At 41.6% G+C, this 22137-nt stretch overlaps 1 protein-coding gene across 6 annotated transcripts in view; it reads right to left on the bottom strand.

The window, feature by feature from the left end:
* Positions 1–22137, bottom strand: part of cpne4b (copine IVb) — a 564934-nt gene that overhangs the window by 11456 nt on the left and 531341 nt on the right. For all 6 annotated transcript variants that reach the window (XM_072283307.1, XM_072283308.1, XM_072283309.1 and 3 more), the window contains 5 exons: positions 18282–18341; positions 9479–9612; positions 6045–6099; positions 2302–2353; positions 2019–2152 (listed from right to left, as the gene is read on the bottom strand). In XM_072283307.1, coding sequence (XP_072139408.1) covers positions 2019–2152; positions 2302–2353; positions 6045–6099; positions 9479–9612; positions 18282–18341 — 435 coding nt within the window. The remainder of the gene's footprint in view (positions 1–2018; positions 2153–2301; positions 2354–6044; positions 6100–9478; positions 9613–18281; positions 18342–22137) is intronic.

Here is a 22137-nt window from a genome sequence, read left to right as displayed (position 1 = left end):
TCAAAAATGGCTTGGTACAACCTTCAAGCATAATTGAAGATGGGAAATACAGTCACGTTGATAGCTAACTTACTTTGTCAAGGCTCCAGCTATTCCCTACCTGGAGAAATCTCATCTGGCCCTGGGTATATACATCTATTCTTATGCATCCAATGATATCTCACAAATCCTCCTCCTTAATACTGACCTACTCCAGATTAACCACATACCACTCCCAGAGCTCGCTATCTTACATATCCTTCCCATAGATGAACATGGATGATAATTATTAATTTAGCAAATTAACGTCCAGGTTGAGTTGGTGGTGAGGATGGCGAATGCAATGTTGGCATTCATTTTTAGAGGAATAGAGTATAGGAGCAGCGATGTGATGTTGAGGCTCTATAAGGCGCTGGTGAGACCTCACTTGGAGTACTGTGGGCAGTTTTGGGCTCCTTATTTAAGAAAGGTTGTGCTAACATTGGAGAGGGTTCAGAGAAGATTCACCAGAATGATTCCGGGTATGAGATGGTTAACATATGAGGAATGTTTGTCTGCTCTTGGACTGTATTCCTTGGAGTTTAGAAGAATGAGGGGGGACCTCATAGAAACATTTCGAATGTTCAAAGGCATAGACAGAGTGGATGTGGCAAAATTGTTTCCCATGGTGGGGGAGTCTAGTACGAGAGGGCATGACTTAAGGATTGAAGGGCGCCCATTCAGAACAGAGATGCGACGAAATTTTATTAGCCAGAGGGTGGTGAATCTATGGAATCTGTTGCCACGGGCGGCAGTGGAGGCCAAGTCATTGGGTATATTTAGGGCAGAGATTGATAGGTATCTGAGTAGCTAGGGCATCAAAAGTTATGATGAGAAGGCGGGGAAGTGGGACTGAATGGGAGAATGGATCAGCCAATGATAAAATAGCGGAGCAGACTCGATGGGCCGAATGGCTGACTTCTGCTCCTTTGTCTTATGGTCTTATTTTGTCTGGTCCTATTGACCTATATCCAGACAATAGTCTTCTATATCCCTCCCATCCACATACCTATCCAAATTTATTTTAAATGGTGAAATCAAACCTGCATCCACCATTTCCGTTGGCAGCTCATTCCACACTTTTACCACCCTCTGAGTGAAGTAGGTACCCCCAGGTTCCCGGAGTTCTCAGACTTCCTCTAGCATTTTGTATGTTTTGCTTCAGGTTTCCAGCATCTGTGATCTCTCTTGACATACCTGTTATATGTTTGCTTTTTGTTATTATTTGAAATATATCAAAACTTCAACACCTTTTGTTATTCAAGGTTCCCTAACATTTCCATTTTTGTCTTGGACTCATACCAGAACATGCTTGCTCTGAACTCTCACTAACACTCTTTTAAAAACCTCTCAGCTGTTTTACCCACAAACATCTGCTCTCAATCTACTTTCACTAGGTGCACTGTTACACTATTGAAACAGGCGCTCCCCCTAATTCAAGACATTAACTTGAGGACCAACCCTTTCCATAACAATCTTGAAAATTGCAGAATTATGGTTAATATTCCTAAAGTATTCCTCCAACGGCGCTTCCATCATTCCGCCCAGTTTCACTTCCTAAGATAAATACTTTACAATCTCTAGTAGACCAAAGATAACAGAATGGGTCGATAAAAAGTGATGTCCAAGAGCTAGTGCAGAGAAATGCAAAGCAATGCATTTTTGCAAAAGGAATGAAGAGAAAAAATAAGACAGAATAGGTTCTGCAAGGAGTGTAGGGGATAGAGAAACCTGAGTGTGTCTGCTCAAACAGCTGTCCAGGTGCTTAAGTCCTTGAGAGGGCACTTAGAGAGAGTGATTTATAGAATATGTGGGGCCCTGCAGGGAGAAAGCTGGATATTCTTCGGAAAGGTTACCTTTCATAGTAAACAAAAGAACTTAAAAAAAAATAGGAGTGGAGCTTGCTCTTCTTTTAATAAGATTATGGCAGATCTGACTAATCATAACTCTATATTCTCATCAACTTTGGACCTTGAGTTTCATTCATGAAGATCACTCACTGTTGCCTCTTTTGTGTGCATTTCCTCTGAGGCAGAGCTGGCCACCTTTTGGATAATTGGAGCAATGTTTGTTGGTCCATAAAGCTGGATTTTTGGAAGGCACTTCTGATAGGCTTCAACTACTCCTTGTATACCTTGGGGAAGAATATAATTATGAAAAAGGGTCAGTATTTGGCAAAGCTATTAACTGTTCAAAATATTCTTCCATCAGGGCATTGCAAAAACTGGAAAGCCGTGACAGATGCTTCTCAGTATGAAAGAATATTCTCCCATTGGGACTTACCTGCACATTCTGGATTGTCCTCATTAAAGTTGATTGCAAAGTCATGGGAGACCTGGAAGCCATCAATTGAGAGAGATAACAAGATGTTAGTGTTGGGGAATAAAATTTGAATTACAGTGGATTTCAGCTAATTGGGCCATTGGTTAATAAGGCAGCCACTGATTTGAGACAATTTTGAAAGAACAAAAACAAATTAAGAAAATAACCAGGATACCCTTTGTTTATTTGAGACACTTTGCCACTTAATTGGGGCAAGAGACTGTTAGCAAACATTTTCTAACTAGTATCAGTTGCCTGCATGTCGTGTGGCCATTAGACACCACACTGTGCTTAGACCAAACAATTGTTAAATAGCATCAATTACGTGTGCTTGTGTTCAAATAGTAGTGATAGTTTGTGAGTAATAAACTGTGGTTTCAAGTATTCAGGCTTCAAGATGACAGAAACGGCCAGGAGTGAAAATAGAACAATTTCACTACTTCAACAAGTTAGGAACTATGAAAGGGTTGAAGGTATTGGTAATCATCTTGAATGATACTATGAAAATTTGAAGGATGTGAAAACATCTGAAGCACTGTTTGAAGGCAGTACGCTATCAGCACTAAGAGTCTGTGCTAACTTTGTCCATTTACAGTTAATGAAAAGATTATGTTAGTGTACACTGAATGAATTTCTCCGTTGATAGCTCTCAGGAACTAATACACAGTTTTATATTACTGTAGTAGTTTTGGTTGTGTTCTAATTTGTTCTGTGTTTCATTTAAACGCATAATTTTTTTTACTCAGTTAAACAGTAGCTTGTCATTTTATAACTTTTTTTACTATTTCCATGAACCTTCAGCTAATTAGGGCAGCCGCTTAATTGGGCCAAAATGTGCAGGTCCCGATGTGTCCCAGTCATCCAGAATCCTCTGTATTTCGAACTACTTCATGTTAAATTTTTACCAACAGCGACACATTTTGATTAAAAAATGTATCCTCCAGCACCTCTTCAAACACATCTTCAACTACCTCGGACAAGAGCATCAGCTGCATTGGAGCACCATTGCCTGCAAGTGCACCTCCAGGTTGCACATCATACTGACCTGAACATATTGCTGTCAAATTACTAGAAAACTCCCTTCAGTGTGCCAGCCATTTTTATCCTTCGATCAATTATCAATGTAAAATCTATGTTGTGTTAAGCTCTCTTGGTTGTAGGAAAAAAATCCCTAGGCTGATTTTTTAAAAAAAAAGGTAGAGACTCTTCTCCTGATATCATATTTATACAACAATAGAAGTTTGACATCAAAAACTTTGACAAACTTCTATAGATGTGTAGAGAAGACTGTGTTGATCAGCTGCATCACAGCCTAGTAAGGAAACACCAATGATTTTGAATGCAAAATCCTAGAAGAGGTAATGGATGTGGCCCAGTACATCATGGGTAAAGCCCTCCCAACCATTGAGCACATCTACATGAAACACTGTCACAGGAAAGCAGCATCCATCATCAGAGATCCTCACCACCCAGACCACGCTCTTTTCTCACTGTTGCCATCAAGTAGAAGGTACAGGAGCCTCGGGACTCACACCACAAGGTTTGAGAATAGTTACTACCCATCAACCTTCAGGCTCTTGAACAATAGGTGATAACTACACTCACTTGCCCATCCATTGAGATGTTCCCATAACCAATGATCACACTTTAAGGACTCTTTATCTAGGTATTTCATGTTCTTGTTATTTATTGCTATTTACATTTGCACAGTTTGTTGTCTTCTGCAATCTGGTTGATCTTTCATTGATCCTGTTATAGTTACTATTCTATAGATTTGCTGAGTATGAACCTCAAGGTTGTATGTGGTGACATAGATGCCCTCTGATAATAAATTTTTTTTGAACTTTGATATACTGACATTCACTAAATTATTAAAACAAATTATCTGGTTATTTGCTCACAAACAAGAGAAAATCTGCAGACGTTGGAAATGCAAGCACCACACCACAAAATGCTGGAGAAACTCAGCAAGCCAGGCAGCATCTATGGAAAAGAGTACAGTCGACGTTTTGGGCTGAGACCCTTCAGCAGGACGGGTCATAGCCTGAAACAGCGACAGTACTCTTTTCAGAGACGCTGCCTGGCCTGCTGATTTCCTCTAGCATTGTGTGTGGTTATTACCTCATTGTTATTTGTGGGGGAGGTGAGGTTGCTTTGCCCAAATTAGGTGCCACATTTCCCAGTGTAAATGTACTTCAAGAGATACAACAGCAGCCTTCAGGATTTCATGAAACCACAAAAGCCACTGTGAAAATGCAATCCACATTTTTCTCATTTACTGATAATGACTTTTTCTTCCTGACTCCAGCAAAAGTAATATGATTGTATCCTGGTTAATCTCTTATGGTGTATGATGCTTAGAGACTGAGATAAAGAAGTGCGAAGTTAAAGTTGAGATATGGATATTATATATATATTTTTTGGAACCTGAATTTGCAATCCTATAGCATCTGCAATAGCTCCCTGACTTCTACTCCTTATTGATTTTGATTGTGAGTCGGGATGGATGATAAACTCAGCTGGTGCAATGAGAAGATTATTTAAATATGCCTTAATTTCTGGGTTTCATTTATAGGCTGCTGATCAGTCCCTGACTGGAAAAAGAACTTGAAGTGGATTCTGCTAAACCATCTAATGCCTCCTGGTATGCAGGAAATGTACATTGAGATTGGGGGTTCAGGAGGTGCCCCACAGGAGTAAAGCCAGCTCAGTGCTGAATTCAGTACACAGTTGAAAAGCACGAGAAAAAGCTTAGGCCTCCGCAAGTCTTCATTTCATTCTCAGAACCTGCCATCACACCTCCGTGGTTTATAAACAAACACGTCACTCTGTATCCTTGCTCTGCAGAAATTACATCTTCCTGTAAATCTGATTTAATTACAATGTTAAGCCCTCTTATTTTTGCTACAGAGTAGAAACGATGTAATTGCTTCTTGTAATCATAGCTATCATCTTCAGGAAGATCTGGGCAGGAGATAATACAGCAAAATTGAAACAAAAGACTCACAGTTATCTTACACCTTTGGCAGTCTTATGATTTACCAGTTAAAACACCAGGTAGTTGAAATGTTGAAAACTTGGCACCAAATTCATTCCCACAGACAGCAAGGTGTGATTATTTAATTGAGACTGGTTGAGGGAAGTAGTTGACTAGGTTACTGAAAATTACACACCTTCTCCAAATTAGTGCTATGGGGTGTCATACATTCATCTTCACCAGGAGATGCACCAGCAGCCTGTTCGGAGATTCTCAGTAATTATGACTCAAAGTTGAACACCAAAGGGAATTGCATAAAATGAGCAACAGTTCAAGGGCCCCATTACTTCCGTTAAGCAATGTTATTATCAAAACAGGGTGATTTATTTGCAACCAGCCTTATGTCCGGTGGAAAATTACTTGTCTGAAGAATTTTCTTTCTGAACAAGTAATGCTAAGTATGCTACATCATCACAATTCACTCTTTTGGAAATTCATTCCAATGATTGGAGATAAATTTAGAAGCAGTTAATAAGAGTCTCCAATTTCATCTTTTCTGAAACATTAATCACATCTTCACTATGCAAACTGGCAGAGAGTCATTTTGGTAAGAGAAGCATATTCTATAATGGAACTTTGAATAGTGTTGAATAATTAATTTTAGGGACGAAAACAGAACACAATTAGTGAAAACCAAAGATCTTAAAGAGTTCTTAAAGGTACTCACTTTAAAATCAGGTGGTATTCTTGCTCCAAATCCAAAGGCTGGGAACATTTTGTCACTGAAATAACAAAGAAAATCATAATCTCTTGCTTTAATAGGAAGGTCACCAATTTATAATCTTTTTTAAAATTCCTGCTGTGCATGGAATAATCCTTTCATAGGGGGGAGATAGAATGAACAAGGAAATAGTCTTTAATCCACCCTTTAAACTTGTCATTGGCCAAAGCATTAAGAGAGCCAAACAACAGGAATTCTGCAGATGCTGGAAATTCAAGCAACACACATCAAAGTTGCTGGTAAACGCAGCAGGCCAGGCAGCATCTCTAGGAAGAGGTACAGTCCTGACGAAGGGCCTCGGCCTGAAACGTCGACTGCACCTCTTCCTAGAGATTAAGAGAGCCAAATGGCTTTTTCTTTTAATGATATTAAGTACAGTATCACAAAGTACAATAACGACCAAAATTTGTGATTGAAAATTGTGAATCACTGCAGAACTCAACATCAATAATCTTCCACCTAATTCATAAATATTCATCAAAACCAGAATTGACAAGAGACTACATTTATATAAAACGTTTACAACCCTACATTGAAAGAGGCAGCCTTGTTGTCAGTGTTGTAATTTTGAAACAGGACAGCCAATGTGTGTTAACAAGTTCACACAAATAGCAAAGTGATAATGACTAGATCAATGTTGTATGTGCTAATTGAAGGTAAATATCAGCCAGGACACGGGGAGAATCCTTTCAGTACAGCTACTCAATGACCAACTAAAAGCACCTCTGACAGGACAGTATATCATAAACACAAGAGATTCTGCAGATGGTGGAAATCAAGAGGAACACACACAAAATGCTGCAAGAACTCAGCAGGTCACCACCTATGGAGCAGAATAAAAAGATGACATTTTGGGCCGAAACCTTTCATCACGACTTCAGCTCCATTCTCCATAGATGCTGCCTGACCTGTTGAGTTCCTTCAAGATTTTGTGTGTGTTATTCAGACAGGACAGTATTTCTCAGTATTGAACTTGTACTTAGCACAGATCTATTATTAGAATTTATATTAGATTGGGTGATTACTGGAACCATGTTTGGAGGGAGCCTGAGATTTATGTGACTGATTAACAGATTCACTACCATCAGTATTTAAAATGTTCAATAGGAACATAACATCTGGGTAAAAACGTATCACAGCTAAAGACATGGGACAGTGTTGAAAATCATGTAGACAGGAATAGTTCTCATGTCCATGGAATATTGGGGCTATAAATTCAGCTCCGTGGCACTTTTTTATCATTGAAATGCATGCAAATGATATCCAAGATGTGATGGTGTACTAAAATTCTCATCATCTACAAATCCTTACATGATCTCATTCCTCCCTATCTCCTTAATCTCAAATGCTTGAGATTGCTGTTCTTTAATGGTTGGTTTTATTCATTATTCAGAGGTACAGCACAATAACGACCTTCCAGCCTTAATGAGCCTGCACCACCTAATTACACCAATGTGAGCATTTAACTGACTAACCTGTACTTCTCTAGGCTGTAGGAGGAAAGCCATGCAGTCATGTGGAGAACATAGAAAGTTAGAAAACCTACAGCACAATACAGGCCCTTCGGCCCAAAAAGCTGTGCCGAACATGTCCCTACCTTAGAACTACCTAGGCTTATCAATAGCCCTCTATTTTTCTAAGCTCCATGTATCCATCCAGGAGTCACCTAAAAGACCCTATCGTTTCCACCTCCACCACCACCGCTGGCAGCCCATTCCATGCAGTCACCACTGTCTGCATAAAAAACTTACCCCTGACATCTGCTCTGTACCTACTTCCAAGCACCTTAAAACTGTGCCCTCTCGTGCTAGCCATTTCAGCCCTGGGAAAAAGCCTCTGACTATCCACATGATCAATGCCTCTTATTATCTTGTACACCTCTATCAGGTCACCTCTCACCCTCCATCTCTCCAAGGAGAAAAGGCTGAGTTCACTTAACCTGTTCTCATAAGGCATGCTCCCCAATCCAGGCAACAATCTTGTAAATCTCCTCTGCACCCTTTCTATGGTTTCCACATCCTTCCTGTAGTGAGGTGACCAGAACTGAGCACAGTACTCCAAGAACGTACAAACTCCTTACAGAGAGCAGATTTGAGCCCAGGTTGCTGGTGCTGTAGTAGCGTTACACTAACTGTCCCTTGTAAAACAATGATGTACATTGATCATGGTTGTTCGTTACCTTTCAACTTGATTAGCCTTTTGGTGTGACTTCAATCTCCAAAGACCAAATCTCAGGAATTCCCTCTAAACTTTTCTCCGTCTTTCTTTTAAGACATCCATTCAGAGCTATCCCTTTGAACAACCTTTAGGTCATTTTTGGTAATATTTCTTTATGAGTCTCTTAGTTAAATTTTGCTTGATAACTGCAATGTGTTTACACTTTGTTATGTTGAAACACTTCACATAAGTTACTAAACAAGTGCAGCCTTTTTTTTTCTGCCATCCTACTGCACAAAGTTTAGGGATGCAGCCTATTCAGTTTCTCCTTACAGGACCACTGCTCCACCGAGGAATCTACACTGCACTGCGTCCAAGGCAAACAAGTTTCAAAGTAAGGAGACTGAAACTGCACTTTGTATTCCATACCAGAACTCATCAAAGATCTGTAATGTGCTGCACGACTTCCTTGGAGTTGATCCAAACCACCTGTAATAAAGCAACACACATAAAGGTTGCTGGTGAACGCAGCAGACCAGGCAGCATCTCTAGGAAGAGGTACAGTCAACGTTTCAGGCCGAGACCCTTCATCAGGACAAATGTCCTGACGAAGGGTCTGGGCCTGAAACATCGGTCCTGACGAAGGGTCTCGGCCTGAAACGTTGATTGTACCTCTTCCTAGAGATTCTGCCTGGCCTGCTGCGTTCACCAGCAACTTTTATGTGTGTTGCTTGAATTTCCAGCATCTGCAGAATTCCTGTTGTTTGCACCTGTAATAAAGGCCAACTTTCCCATTTAGTTTCTGCCTTTCATGAACTTTCACACCAGCATTTATTAGTCTTTCCTGTATAGGAGGTGTCCTGTTTTCCAATTTTTCTTGGTAGGAAAAGTCTTTGTGAAAAGTGACATTCTGTCACCAGAGTAACATGATGTGAACAACACTCTTCAGAGTGCTCTTTCAGAATTAAAGGCTTGCCAAATGCTTTCGCTCTGAAACAAATATGTTAACCACAAACTTTTTTGCAGAATCTGTAAATGCAGCTGAAATTCCTGTTCAAATCCATTGTTATGAATACTTAACTCCTAAACTGAAATTCCTGTCTACTTCATAAGAGGCTTGAAAGGATTAGTTTTGACCTGGTGAGTAAAATCAAGGCAATCACCTGTCACTCCACACCCTACCTCAATAGCTCCAAGCTTGTGTCTTTCAACAGCACTATTACCTGTCATAGTCCTGGCAGATCTCCCCGACAGCCACCAATGCTTTCAGGTATTCATTGGGCTGGTAGGGATGGATGTAGTGCAGAGAGCAGCTGTTTCGAGGGTCTCCATTGGATGCTGTGAAATCTATAGCGACCTGCAAGACCAAGAAATACAGTCAGCTGTCATTAACCTGTTACTCGGATCATTAATAAATCCATCAACTATGCAGGACAAAGTGAAGAAAGCCAAAATACTATAAATGTTGGAAAACTGAAAATAGAACTCTTCAGTGGGTCAAGCAGCATCGGTGAGGAAAGAAACAGAGAAAAAGTTTCAGACTGAAGATCTTTCATTCAAAGGCTGAATGAATGTTCATTGGCCTTTCTTTTCATGGATGCCGCCTGACCTGTTGGGTATTTTCAGTTCTCATTTAGGATAAACTTCTTTTTCCAGGGAATGATGGCAATGTGGGACTTGTTGTTCCATGAAATGGCTGAGATGATTGCACTTTGGGAGCTGCTGAATAAACAGATGAGGAACAAACCGTGGAGATTAAACAGAGCAGGAAGATGTCATGGAAAGAGCGTTCAGTGGCATGGACCAATAGAGCTGAATGTCCTGACCGGTTTGTTGTAAATTCCATAAGATTCTTTGTTGATGTGGGAGATTTTGCAGTGACCTCGGATTCAAATTCATTTATTTATCACATGTACATTGAAACATACAGTAAAATGCATCATTTGTGTGAACAACCAACACCATAGCATACCCACGTGTTCAGCAGAACAATTCAGACTACAAGCTAAAAAGCAACAGCAAAATCAAGCCCCTTTCCTCCCCCCCAGCCACCCATTCACACACACAAGCAGTCCTCAAATTCCACGACAGGCCCCCCCCCCCCCCCCCGGCCTCCAGCTTCTGGGTGGGCTCACAGAGTCATGGACAATGGGCCTCTAACTTCACCAGTCAATTCTCCGACTCATACACCAAGTGCTTCAGCTGTTAGGGTTCAACCTCCAGGCTTCAGTCTTCAGTATCAACCCCAGGATTAGCCGAAGGCAGGATCCCGAAGTACAGGCTCTCCACTCACGGGCCGAGGAGGCACAAGCCCTCTGAGGGGCCACTGTCCTCATCCTGGCTGGTCCTCGTCCACAGTATTTGCCAGCCCGACATCCATGGATGTCTTGCGTAACACATCCACATCACTAGAGGGCTCTGCTGTCATGCTAGTAATTCCCTGAGATGCCACAATACTGCAGGGGAAGATTTGCGCTCCGGTGATATCATAAATTGGGGTATTCATCATTGTGGTCATTGGCGTGACACTGTTAGAAAGGAAGTTCAGCACAAAATCTCTGATTTCAGCATGTGGTGAGACCAGCAATTCAGAAAAAAAATAGCATTTTTAAGGGGAGGATTGAGAACTGGGTATGCAGGTGGGTTGGTATGTATGTGTTTGCCTATGTGTTTGTATTTATCCATGGCACACTCATACGTATGTGCACACTCCTACAAATGTGAATATTTAAAGGAGTGAGTACACAGCACAAAATAGGTCATGTATCTAAGGTAGCAATCAAGTACATGTCTACACTAATTACGTCTGGTTCTGTGCCTTCTATGGCATGCTGTTCATATGCTCACCTAAATACTTCTTAAATATTGTGGCTGCCTCCACCACTCCCTTAAGTAGTGCCTTCTAACTTCAACAATATTTTGGCTGAAAAAATAACTTACCAGATCCTCTCAAAGTCTCCCACTCCATACCATAAACATATACTCTCAGGCTACAGACATTTAAGGGGAAATTTTCTCACTATCTACCCTAACACTACCCCTCATAAACTTGTGTACCTCAGTCAGGTCCTCCCTCAGCCCTCACTGCTACGAGAAATACAAACCCAGCCTAAACAACCTTTTCCCATGACAGAATAACTCCACCCTGGTCAAAATCTTCCTGACTCTCCTCTGCACCTGCTCCATTCCAGTCCAATACATCCTTCCTATTGCATGCTGACCCAAGAACTGTATGCCTATCTTATATTTTATATAGTTGTACCATTTAGATATTCCTTTTCCTTGCCTACCACCCCATGAGCCTCCACATCCAACATATCTCCACAACTTCCACCATTTTCAATGGGATCCTACCACCAACCACAACCTTACCTCCCTCCCCACTCTCCACTTTCCATAGGGATCTCCTTTGTCTATGGGATTCTCTTATCCATTCATCCTTCCCCACTAATCTTCCACTTGGCACATTTCCCTGCAAGTGACAGAGTGCTACACCTGCCTATTCTCATCCTCACTTACCTCCTTCCTCACCTTCATTCGGGGCCCCATACACTCCTTCCTGGTGAGGTACCACTTCACTTGCAAATCTGTTGGGGTTGTCCTTTGTGTCATCTATTGCTCCAGATGCGGCCTCCTCTACACTGGTCAAACCTGATGTAAATTGGGGGACCATTTTGTCGAGCACCTCCACTCCATCCACCAAAAGTGGAGTTTCCTGGTGCCTAACTATTTTTATTTCTATCCCCATTCCTGTTCCCAAATGTCAATCCAAGCCTTTCTCTTTTGCCATGATGAGGCCATTCTCAGGGTAGAGGAGCAACACCTCATATTCGATCTAAGTAGCATCCATCCTGATGACATCAATTTCTCCTTCATGTAATTTATTCCCTCCCCTCTTTCCTCTTCTTCTATTCCCTACTCTGGCCTCTTACCTCTTCTCACCTTCCCCCCCGGGGCCCCTCCTTCTCTTTCTCCCATGGTCCACTTTCTTTTCCTATCAGATTCCTTCTTCTCCAACCTTTTACCTTTCCCGCCTACCTCCCTTCACCAATCACATGGCCTTCTAGCTATTCCTCCTCCTCCCTCACCTTTTTATTCTAGCATCTTCTCCCTTCATTTCCAGTTCTGAAGAAAGGTCTCCGCCTGAAATGTCAACTGTACATTCATTTCCATAAATGCTGCTTGACCTGCTGAGTTCCTCCAGCATTTTACATGTGTTGCTGTGGATTTCCAGCACCTTGTGTTGGTTGTGCCATAATCTCCTTCTTTCCCAGGCTAATGAAGGCAGGTATTTCATATGCCTTCTCAACCACATTATCTCCTTAAGCTGGTGCCTTCAGTAATCCTTGGACATATACACCGAGTGCCTTCTGTACCTCAGTACTTACTAGAGTCCTGCCATTCATAGTGTCTATCCTAACATTATTAGTACTCTGAAGTAAATCAACTCACATGGTTTGGGATTAAATTCAATCTGTGATTCCTGTTCTGATCTTACATATTAACTGATCGACATAGTCCTGAAACCTATGATTATCCACCTTACCGTCAACATCACCATCAGTTGTTATGTCATCTGTAACCCTGTAATCATAGCCCTTATATTTTCACCCAAACCATTGATGTACATATCAAACAGCAATGATCCCAGCACCAATAGAAACATGGAAACATAGAAAATAGGTGCAGGAGTAGGCCATTTGGCCCTTCGAGCCTGCACCGCCATTCAGTATGATCATGGCTGATCATCCAACTCAGAACCCTGTACCAGCCTTCCCTCCATACCCCCTGATCCCTCTAGCCACAAGGGCCATATCTAACTCCCTCTTCAGTATAGCCAATGAACTGGCCTCAACTGTTTCCTGTGGCAGAGACTTCCACAGATTCACCACTCTCTGTGTGAAGAAGTTTTTCCTAATCTCAGTCCTAAAAGGCTTCCCCTTTACTCTCAAACTGTGACCCCTCGTTCTGGACTTCCCCAACATCGGGAACAATCTTCCTGCATCTAGCCTGTCCAATCCCTTTAGGATTTTATACGTTTCAATAAGATCCCCCCTCAATCTTCTAAATTCCAACGAGTATAAGCCTAGTCGATCCAGTCTTTCATCATATGAAAGTCCTGCCATCCCAGGAATCAATCTGGTGAACCTTCTTTGTACTCCCTCTGTGGCAAGGATGTCTTTCCTCAGATTAGGGGACCAAAACTGCACACAATACTCAGGTGTGGTCTCACCAAGGCCTTGTACAACTGCAGTAGTACCTCCCTGCTCCTGTACTCGAATCCTCTTGCTATGTGTCATGTCTACTGACCACAGGCTTATAATCAGAAATATAACCTTCAACCAAGCCAATTTTAGATCTAATCTGGCAACTTGCCCAGTATCTCATGAACTCCAAACTTTTGAACCAGTTTCCCATGAGTTACCTGGTCGAAGGCCTTAATGAGATCCATGGTGACCATATCAATCACATTTTCCTCATCTACGCCCTCAATTACCTTTTCAAAAAAAGTCAACACATTAGTCCAGGCATCCTCAACGTTTATTATGCCATGGACTCTTACCTTTTACCAAGGGTTGCTGGAGGAACTTATTAGTCAGATAGGATCTCACTTTAGTAATGCCATCCTGGCTATCTTTGATTAAGCCCTGCCTCTCCAAATCCAGACTAATTCTCTATCTCTAAACCTGTTAATTATTTCCCTGCCATTGTCATCACACTACCTCTCCGTGAGGGAGAGCAGGAGGAAAGAAATGAAAAATACTGGAGGAAAATAACGAAGTAATGAGTGGAACCGTCCTTTAACATCTTGTTCAAATTGAAACAACAGACTCCAGTGAATAATGGAATCTTGGAGCTCTCTTGTCAGCTGTGTCAGATTTGATTTGAAAGCCACTACTGCAGTTTATTTAACCTGCGTGGAAATCATCTCAAAGGGAAAATTGGTTTTGGATACTTCAACAAGCCTCAGCAAAACTCCTGAGGCCAATCAAACTGCCCTGTTAGTACCTGCTTCATATCAGGACACTGCCATTCACCTAATCAGAAAAAGCAACACTAATTGTGCACAGATGGAAAGTTTCTTATTGACTTTTAATCAATTTCAAAGCAAGAGCTGAACCAAACCACTTTCCATACCTGTGGGTAAAATTTGTGAAGAATCAGTCTCCAACATATTTCTACACGTTGTTTCTATCAATTTAGCTTCCTAGAGAGATGCCACACAGAAACACCCTTCAAGTCCATGCCAATCATGAACCATCCATTTAAACCAATCCTAAATTAATCCATTTTTTTATTCTCCACACACTTGCATCAGCTACTTCCAGATTCAACCACTCACATTCACGACCTAGAATGGCCTATTATGCCAATGACCTGCTCACCTTTGAGACGTGAAAGGAAAGCAGAACATCTGAAGGGGCCATATATTCACAGGGAGAACTTCTTTCATATAGCAAACTGAGGAGGGGATAGATAAGAGCTACAGGGAGGTAGTCATCCCTAGGTTGCAGGAGGCTAGTACCTGGGGGACTGTCAGGAGAGGGAAATGAAATGGGCAGCCAGTGCAGAGTACGCCTGTGGCCATCCCCTCAATCATACTGTTTTGGATACTGTTGGGCGGGGGGGGGAGGGGTGATGTACCAGAGAGAAGCTGCAGTGAGCAGTTCTGTGGCACTGTGGCTCAGCAAGGAAGGGAGGGAAGAAGAGGACTGCAATAGTGATAGGGGATTCCATAGTTAACAGGGCAGACACAAATTTCTGTGGACATGAAAGAGACATCTAGATGGTACGATACCTGCTTGGTGCCAGAGTCAGGGGCATCTCAGATTGGGTCCATGACATTCTAAAGGGGGAGGGTGAGCTGCCAGAAGTCGTAGTACATATTGACACCAATGACATAGGTAGGGGAAGGGAGGAGGTCCTGAAGAGAGAATTTAAGGAGTTAGGGAAGCAGGACCTGCAGGATAGTAATCTCTGGATTGCTGCCTGTGCCACGTGCTAGTGAAGGTAGTAATAGGATGATCTGGCTGATGAATATGTGGCTGAGGAACTGGTGCAGGGGGCAGGGCTTCAGATTTCTGGATCATTGGGATCTCTTCTGGGGAAGGTATAACCTGTACAAAAGGAATGGGTTACACCTGAATCTGAGGGGGACCAGTATCCTTGCAGGCAGATTTTCTAGAGCTGTTGGGGAGGGTTAAACTAAATTAGCAGGGAAATGGGAATGAGAGTGATAGGGCAGTTGGTATACAAGTAGTTGCAGTGTGCAGCGAAACTGTGAGAAAGGACAGGCAAATAATAGGGCAAAATTGCAGTCAGTGGCATGAGTTGCAATGTAACCTAGGGATGCAATCATGGGTGATGAAAAGAGTACTGAAGGTGTTATATTTGAATACACACAGTACTTGGAATAAGGTAGATGATCTTGCAGCGCAGAAAGAAATTGGTAGGTATGATATTGTGGGCAGTACTGAGTCGTGGCTGAAAAAAGATCATAGTTGAGAGCTTAACATCCAATGATACACATTGTATTGAAATGACTGGCAGGTAGGCAGAGGGGGAGGCATGGCTCTGCTGATAAAAATGAAATCATATCTTTAGAAAGGGGTGACATAGGAGTGGAAAGTGTAGAATCCTTGTGGGTAGAGTGAAGAAATTGCAGGGAATAAAGGCCCGAATGGAGTTATATACAAGCCTCTGAACAGTAGCCAGGATATGGGGACATGAGTTACAATGGGAGATAGAAAAGTCATGTAGTAAGGGCAATGTTACGATAGTCATGGGGGATTTCAATATGCGGGTAGATTTGGAAAATAGGGTTGGTGCTGGATCTTAAGAGAGGGAATTTGTAGAATCCCTACCAGGTGGTTTTTTAGAGCGGCTTGTGGTTGTGTGCACTAGGGGAAAGGCAATTCTGGATTGAGTGTTGACCAATGAACAAGGTTTGATTAGGGAGCTTAAGGTAAAGGAACCCGTAGGAGAGAGTGATCATAGTATGACAAACTTAATCCTGCAATTTGAGATGTATATTACAGTGGAGTAAAGGAAGTAATAAAAGCATGAAAGAGGAACTGGCCAAAGTTGATTAGAAGGGAACTCTAGCAGGAATCATGGCAGAACGCCAATAGCTGGAGTTTCTGGGAGCAACTCAGAAGGCACAGGATAGATATATCCCAAAGAAGAACTAATATTCTAAAGGCATGATGATACAGCCATGGCTGACAAGGAAGTCAAAAACAATATAAAAGCAAAAGAGAGGGGAAATAATAGATTTTTTTAAATTAATGGGAAGATAGAGGATTAGGAAGCTTTTAAAAACAAACAGAACACAACAAAAAAAAGCCATAAAGAGGGAAAAGATGAAATATGAAAGTAAGCTCATGAATAATATTAAAGAGAATACCGGGTATATAAAAAGTAAAAAAAAGAGCAAGAATAGATGTTGGACTGCTGGAAAAGGATGCTGGAGAAATCTGTTGGAATTCTTTGAGGAAATAACAAGCATGAGGCAAAGAGTGGGAATAACGGGAGCTCTTTCTGGTTGGCTGCCGGTGAATAGAGATGTTCCACAGTGGTTGGTGTTGGAACCACTTCATTTTACAATGATATTTATGAAAGAATTGATGGATTTGTGGTAAGTTTGCAGATGATATGAAGATAGGTGGAGGGGCTGATAGTGTTGAGGAAGCAGAGAAGCTGCAGAAGGACTTAGGCAGATTAGGAGAATGGACAAAGAAGTGGCAGATAGAATACAGAGCTGGGAGGTCATGCACATTCTAAGAAAGAAATAAAAACTTAGATTGTTTTCTAAACAGGCAAAAAATTAAAAAATCTGAGGTGCGAAGCAACTTGGAAGTCTCGTGCAGAATTCCCAAAAGGTTAACTTGCAGGTTGAATCAGTGGTGAAGAAGGCAAATGCATTAAGGTTGAGAGGACTAGAGTCTAAAAGCAGGGATGTAATGCTAAGGCTTTAAAAGGCATTGGTGAGGCTTCACTTGGAGCATTATGAGCAGTTTTGGGCCCCTAATTTAAGAAATTATGTGCTGACAATGGAGAGGGTTAAGAGGAGGTTCACAGGAATGATTCTGGGATTGAAAGGGTTTGTGTATGAGGAACATTTGATGGCTTTGGCTGTAATCACTGGAATTTTGTAGACTGAAGGGGGACCTCATTGAAACCTATCAAATATTAAAAAGTGCAGATAGAATGGATGTGGAGAGGAAGTTTCCAATAGTGGGGTGGCCTGGGACCAGCCTCAGAACAGAGGGACATCCACTTAACACAGAGATAAGGAGGAACTTCTTTAGGCAAGGGATGGTGAATCTGTGGAATTCATTGCCACAGGCAGCTGTGGAGGCTAGGTCATTTAAGGCTGAGGTTGATAGGTTCTTGATTAGTCTGGGCATGAAAAGTTACAGGACAAGGCAGGAGAATGGGGTTGAAAGGGAAATGGATCAGCTATGATGAAATGGCAGAGCTGATTCGATGGGCCGAATGACCTAATTCTGCTCCTATCTCTTATGGTCTTATGATCAAGCTCCTTGGTTTCACCTGTGTATCTGGTATTGTGAGGCAGTGGATTTACTGGATGTGTCACTGTGCCCAACAGTTGTATTCCAGTTGAACAGCTTAGTAATTTAAAAACAACCTACTCTGATTATTAATGCCCTCATCAGAGAAGATATTGCATAGTCTGTGCCACAGATAATGATGCTACTAAATACCCCTATCAACCAGACAATGTAGAGCAGTGAAGCAGAGGCAAACTTTGGTCTTCATCCTCTGTCTTTGTCTCTCTCCTCAATTAAGCCCAATGATTCTCCCGGTAAATACATCTTTCAGTGCGTATGGGTAGAGACATAGGTGTGGTGCAAAAATAGCTGAAGCCCACTTAGTGAAATAAATTCTTCAGAGCACTTACCACTCAGATACACCTGCCCAACAGAGTGCTTTGGCAGTTACAGCAGTGAGGCAGAGCTGGATTTTAATTTTAATTTAAGTCTGTAATGAAAAGTCACTTACTGTAAACTGAATCTGACATCCTCCCATGATATAATCAAGGAAAGAGTGCATCTTGTGAATCTGTGGGTTAAAAAGAACTTTAATTACCTTCAGCTTTCAGATGTTTCCATTCAGGCTGCCTTTAATGTGAACAACTGTCGTATTATAAAGACCAGCAAGTCATTTCAGAAATTTCTATCCATTGTTAATGTGACTGTTGATTATTTCAGAGGTAGATCTTTTGCTGCTATCTCCCCTTGCAAGTGCTCCTGAATCTAATTCAACAAGATAAACAACTAATATACAAGATAACCGCTGGGATGTGGAGCCTGGTTTTGTTCTGATTTTAATAATAACAATTTGCAGCTGAAGAATATGAAAGCAAAAATATTTTGGACAAAAGCCTCTTTATGATTTCAAAGAAATGAATAGAAATTGAACTTTCTTGAGTTCTTGAACAATCTTGAGTTTGTAGAGAACAGATGGCAGTCAATAATATGAAGGGACAATTATTTTGAACAACTGGTGCTGATAAAACCATTAGTAGAGTCACCAAACATAATCTCATGCTGAGGCAAGAAAGGTAGATCAGAGCAAGTGACTGACTATGGGAAATGAATAAGTAGAACATAGAATACTACTACAGAGCACAGGCCCTTTGGTCCAAGATTATGACCTTTTAATCTATTCTAAAATCAATCTAGTCATACGTAGCCCTCCATTTTTCGATCATCCAAGTGCCTACCTAAAACTTTCTGAAATGCCCATAATGCATGTGACTCTCCAACCCATCCTGGCAGGGTGTTCCATGCATTCACCACTCTCTGTGTAAAAAAACCTACCTCTGCCATCTCTCTCATCCTTGAAATTCACCTTAAAGTTATACCCTCTGTTATTAGCCGTTTCCACCCTGGGAAAACTTAGCGGTCTCAGCACAGAAAATGCCACTTGAAGGAAATAAAAATCCACTGGAGTTTAGGTTAAGTGCAGGGAATTGGAATAAGTTAAAATATTCCTTGAAAGAGGTATTTTATGGGCTAAATGACCTCATTTTATTTCGAGATACAGCACAGTAACAGTGTACAAAGTACCCAGGACATCTTCAAGGAGCAGTGTCTCAAAAAGGCAGCATCCATTATTAAAGACTTCCAGCACCCAAGGCATGCCCTTTTCTCACTGTTTCATCAGGTAGGAGGTACAGAAGCCTGAAGGCACACACTTAGCAATTCAGGAACAGCTTCTTCCACTCTGCCATCCAATTCTTAAATGGACATTGAACCCTTGGACACTATCTCACTTTTTTTAAACATATAATATTTGTTTTTTGCACAATTTTTAATCTATTCAACATACGTATGCTGTATAAAGTATACTGAATAAGATTTACTTATTTATTTTTTTCTTTTATATTATGTATTGCTTTGAACCGCTGCTACTAAGTTAACAAATTTAATGTCACATGCTGGTGATAATAAACCTGATTCTGATTCTGAACAGGCCCTTCTGGCCCAATGAGCCCAAACCGCCCTATCACACATGTGACCAATTGACCTCATATCCTTTGGAATGTGGGAGGAAACCAGAGCACCCGGAGGAAACCCACACAGTCATGAGGAGAATGTACAAACTCCTTACCAACAATGGCGGGAATTGAACCCACATTGCTGGCGATGTAATAGCGTGAATCTAACCGCTACGCGACAGTGTCACTGCATTATTCTTTGACTTTGTTTTGGTGTTTAATATATCACAAGAACAAAAGGAGGAAGTGTTGCAGCTCGCCATACTGCTTCCTCCATTTGCTCCATCATTCACCGAAATCATTGGCTGATGAACACTCTCCAGTCCATCTCTGTAACCCAATTTTCTTCAAATCTGAAAAGTAATCAGTCTGAGCCATGAATATGCTCAACAACTGACCATCCCTCCTATGATAAAGAATATCAAAGATTAGCAACCGGGGAAATTTTTCTCATTATGTCTTAAATATCCAAATTCTTATTCAGAGATGTTCTCACTCTTGATTCTCCAGTCTCGAGGCATTTACTGTACCACATCCCTATTATTGAGCACATTCAATGTGCCTCAAAAAGGTATCACATTCAGAGGTCTCAAATCCTTGTAAAGTCTCTCAAGCCCGTTCCTAGTGCTAATATTAAAAAGGAATTTATAGGTTTTCTGTCTGTTCAGCACTCAGTTTTCCTGTGAAACCGGAGCACCCTGTGGGCACAATGGATCATCAATAGCATCATCACAGCAGCAGCAGTGTCTGCTGCCTGACGTTCACTTACAAAATTTGTGACTCTGGCCATTATATTCAGTCCCTGTTCACTGCACTTAAACCTTCTCAGTCAATTTCCATCCATCACTGTTGATTTTTACCACAATGTGAGACGTCGCATCTGATTTCACTCAGGGCAGCATAAATTCTGAGGGTAATTTCTGCACGTACTTTAAGTGACTACATTAAACTCTTTTTTAAAAAAATCAGAAGATCACTGAGAATGTTTTAAAGTAACAACATTCCGATACACGGCATACCAATTGACTTGCTTTCTTTTCATGCGTAGAAAATCGAAGTGCTCTACCTGGGAGTTTACAACATTAAAAGATTTCATCAGGATGTTTGCAGATAAACTGTTCACATTTGGTCAGTGAACCAAACACAAGAGGAGATAAATCTTAAAATTAGAGACGATTTAAGAGGAAATTCAGTAATCGTTTTCTTCTCTTGAGGCAAAGTGGAAATCTGATACCTTCTGCTCTGGACACAAAGGTTGATGAAATTTAGAACGTAAGAGAAGAGGGCAAGGCCATACAGCACCTTACCCCAGCCTCACCACTTGGACAGATGTTGGTGACCCTCTACTTTGCCCACACATACTGGTAATATCCAAAATCTTATTCTTGAGAAACACACACAAAATGCTGGAGGAACTCAGCAGTTCAGGCATAATCTGCAGAAATGAATAGATAGTCAATATTTCAGGCCGAGACCCTTCTTCAGGACTGCGGAGAGAGGAGAGGGCAGTGCGTTCGGAGGGGATAAGGTTGGAGGAGGAGAGAGGAGCGCTGAGGTTGAGACAGTTGATGTCTCATTGGCAATTCAAGATGAAACTTCAAGATTTGTGGATAGTATAGAGAGAGTGCAGAGGAGACTCAGAAGGATGTTGCCTGTATTGGAGAATGTGCCTTATGAGAATAGGTTGAGTGAACTTGGCCTTTTCCTCTTGGAGTGACAGAGGATGACAGGTGACCTGATAGAGGTGTATAAGATAATGAGAGGCATTGATCGCATGGATAGCCAGAGGCTTTTTCTCCGGGCTGAAATGACTAACACAAGGGCACCGAGCTTTAAGGTGCTTGTAAGCAGGTACAGACGGGATATCAGGGGTAAGTTTTTCACACGGAGAGTGGTGGGTGCATGGAATGCACTGCCAGTGACTGTGGTGGAGGTAGATACAACAGCGTCTTATAAGAGACTCTTAGATAGTTACATGGAGCTTAGAAAAATAGAGGGATATGCGGTTGATATGCAGAATCAAATATCGCTGTGGTGATTGTACGCTCTAGTATCAATTGTTTGGCGACAATAAAGTAAAGGTTAATGCTAGACAGCTTCTAGAGTAGGTTATATGGTCGGCACAACATTGTGGGCCGAAGGGCCTGTAATGTGCTGTAGATTTCTATGTTCTATGTTTTATGAAAAGATCCAGAACAGGTAGGGAACCAAAGCGGGGTGTCCAAGAAGAGGAGGAGGGCTGAAAACAGGAGAAGGGATCATCAGTGCAAGGTAACAAAGAAAGAGGCAGAGGTGACAGAAGATGAAATCAATGTCAAGGTGGGCGTGGAATTTACTGAGGTGCAGGCAAAGGTG

The sequence above is a fragment of the Mobula birostris genome, chromosome 19 (genome assembly GCF_030028105.1).
Source record: "Mobula birostris isolate sMobBir1 chromosome 19, sMobBir1.hap1, whole genome shotgun sequence".
Classification (NCBI taxonomy): domain Eukaryota; kingdom Metazoa; phylum Chordata; class Chondrichthyes; order Myliobatiformes; family Myliobatidae; genus Mobula; species Mobula birostris.
This window is presented reverse-complemented; position numbering and strand designations above follow the sequence as displayed.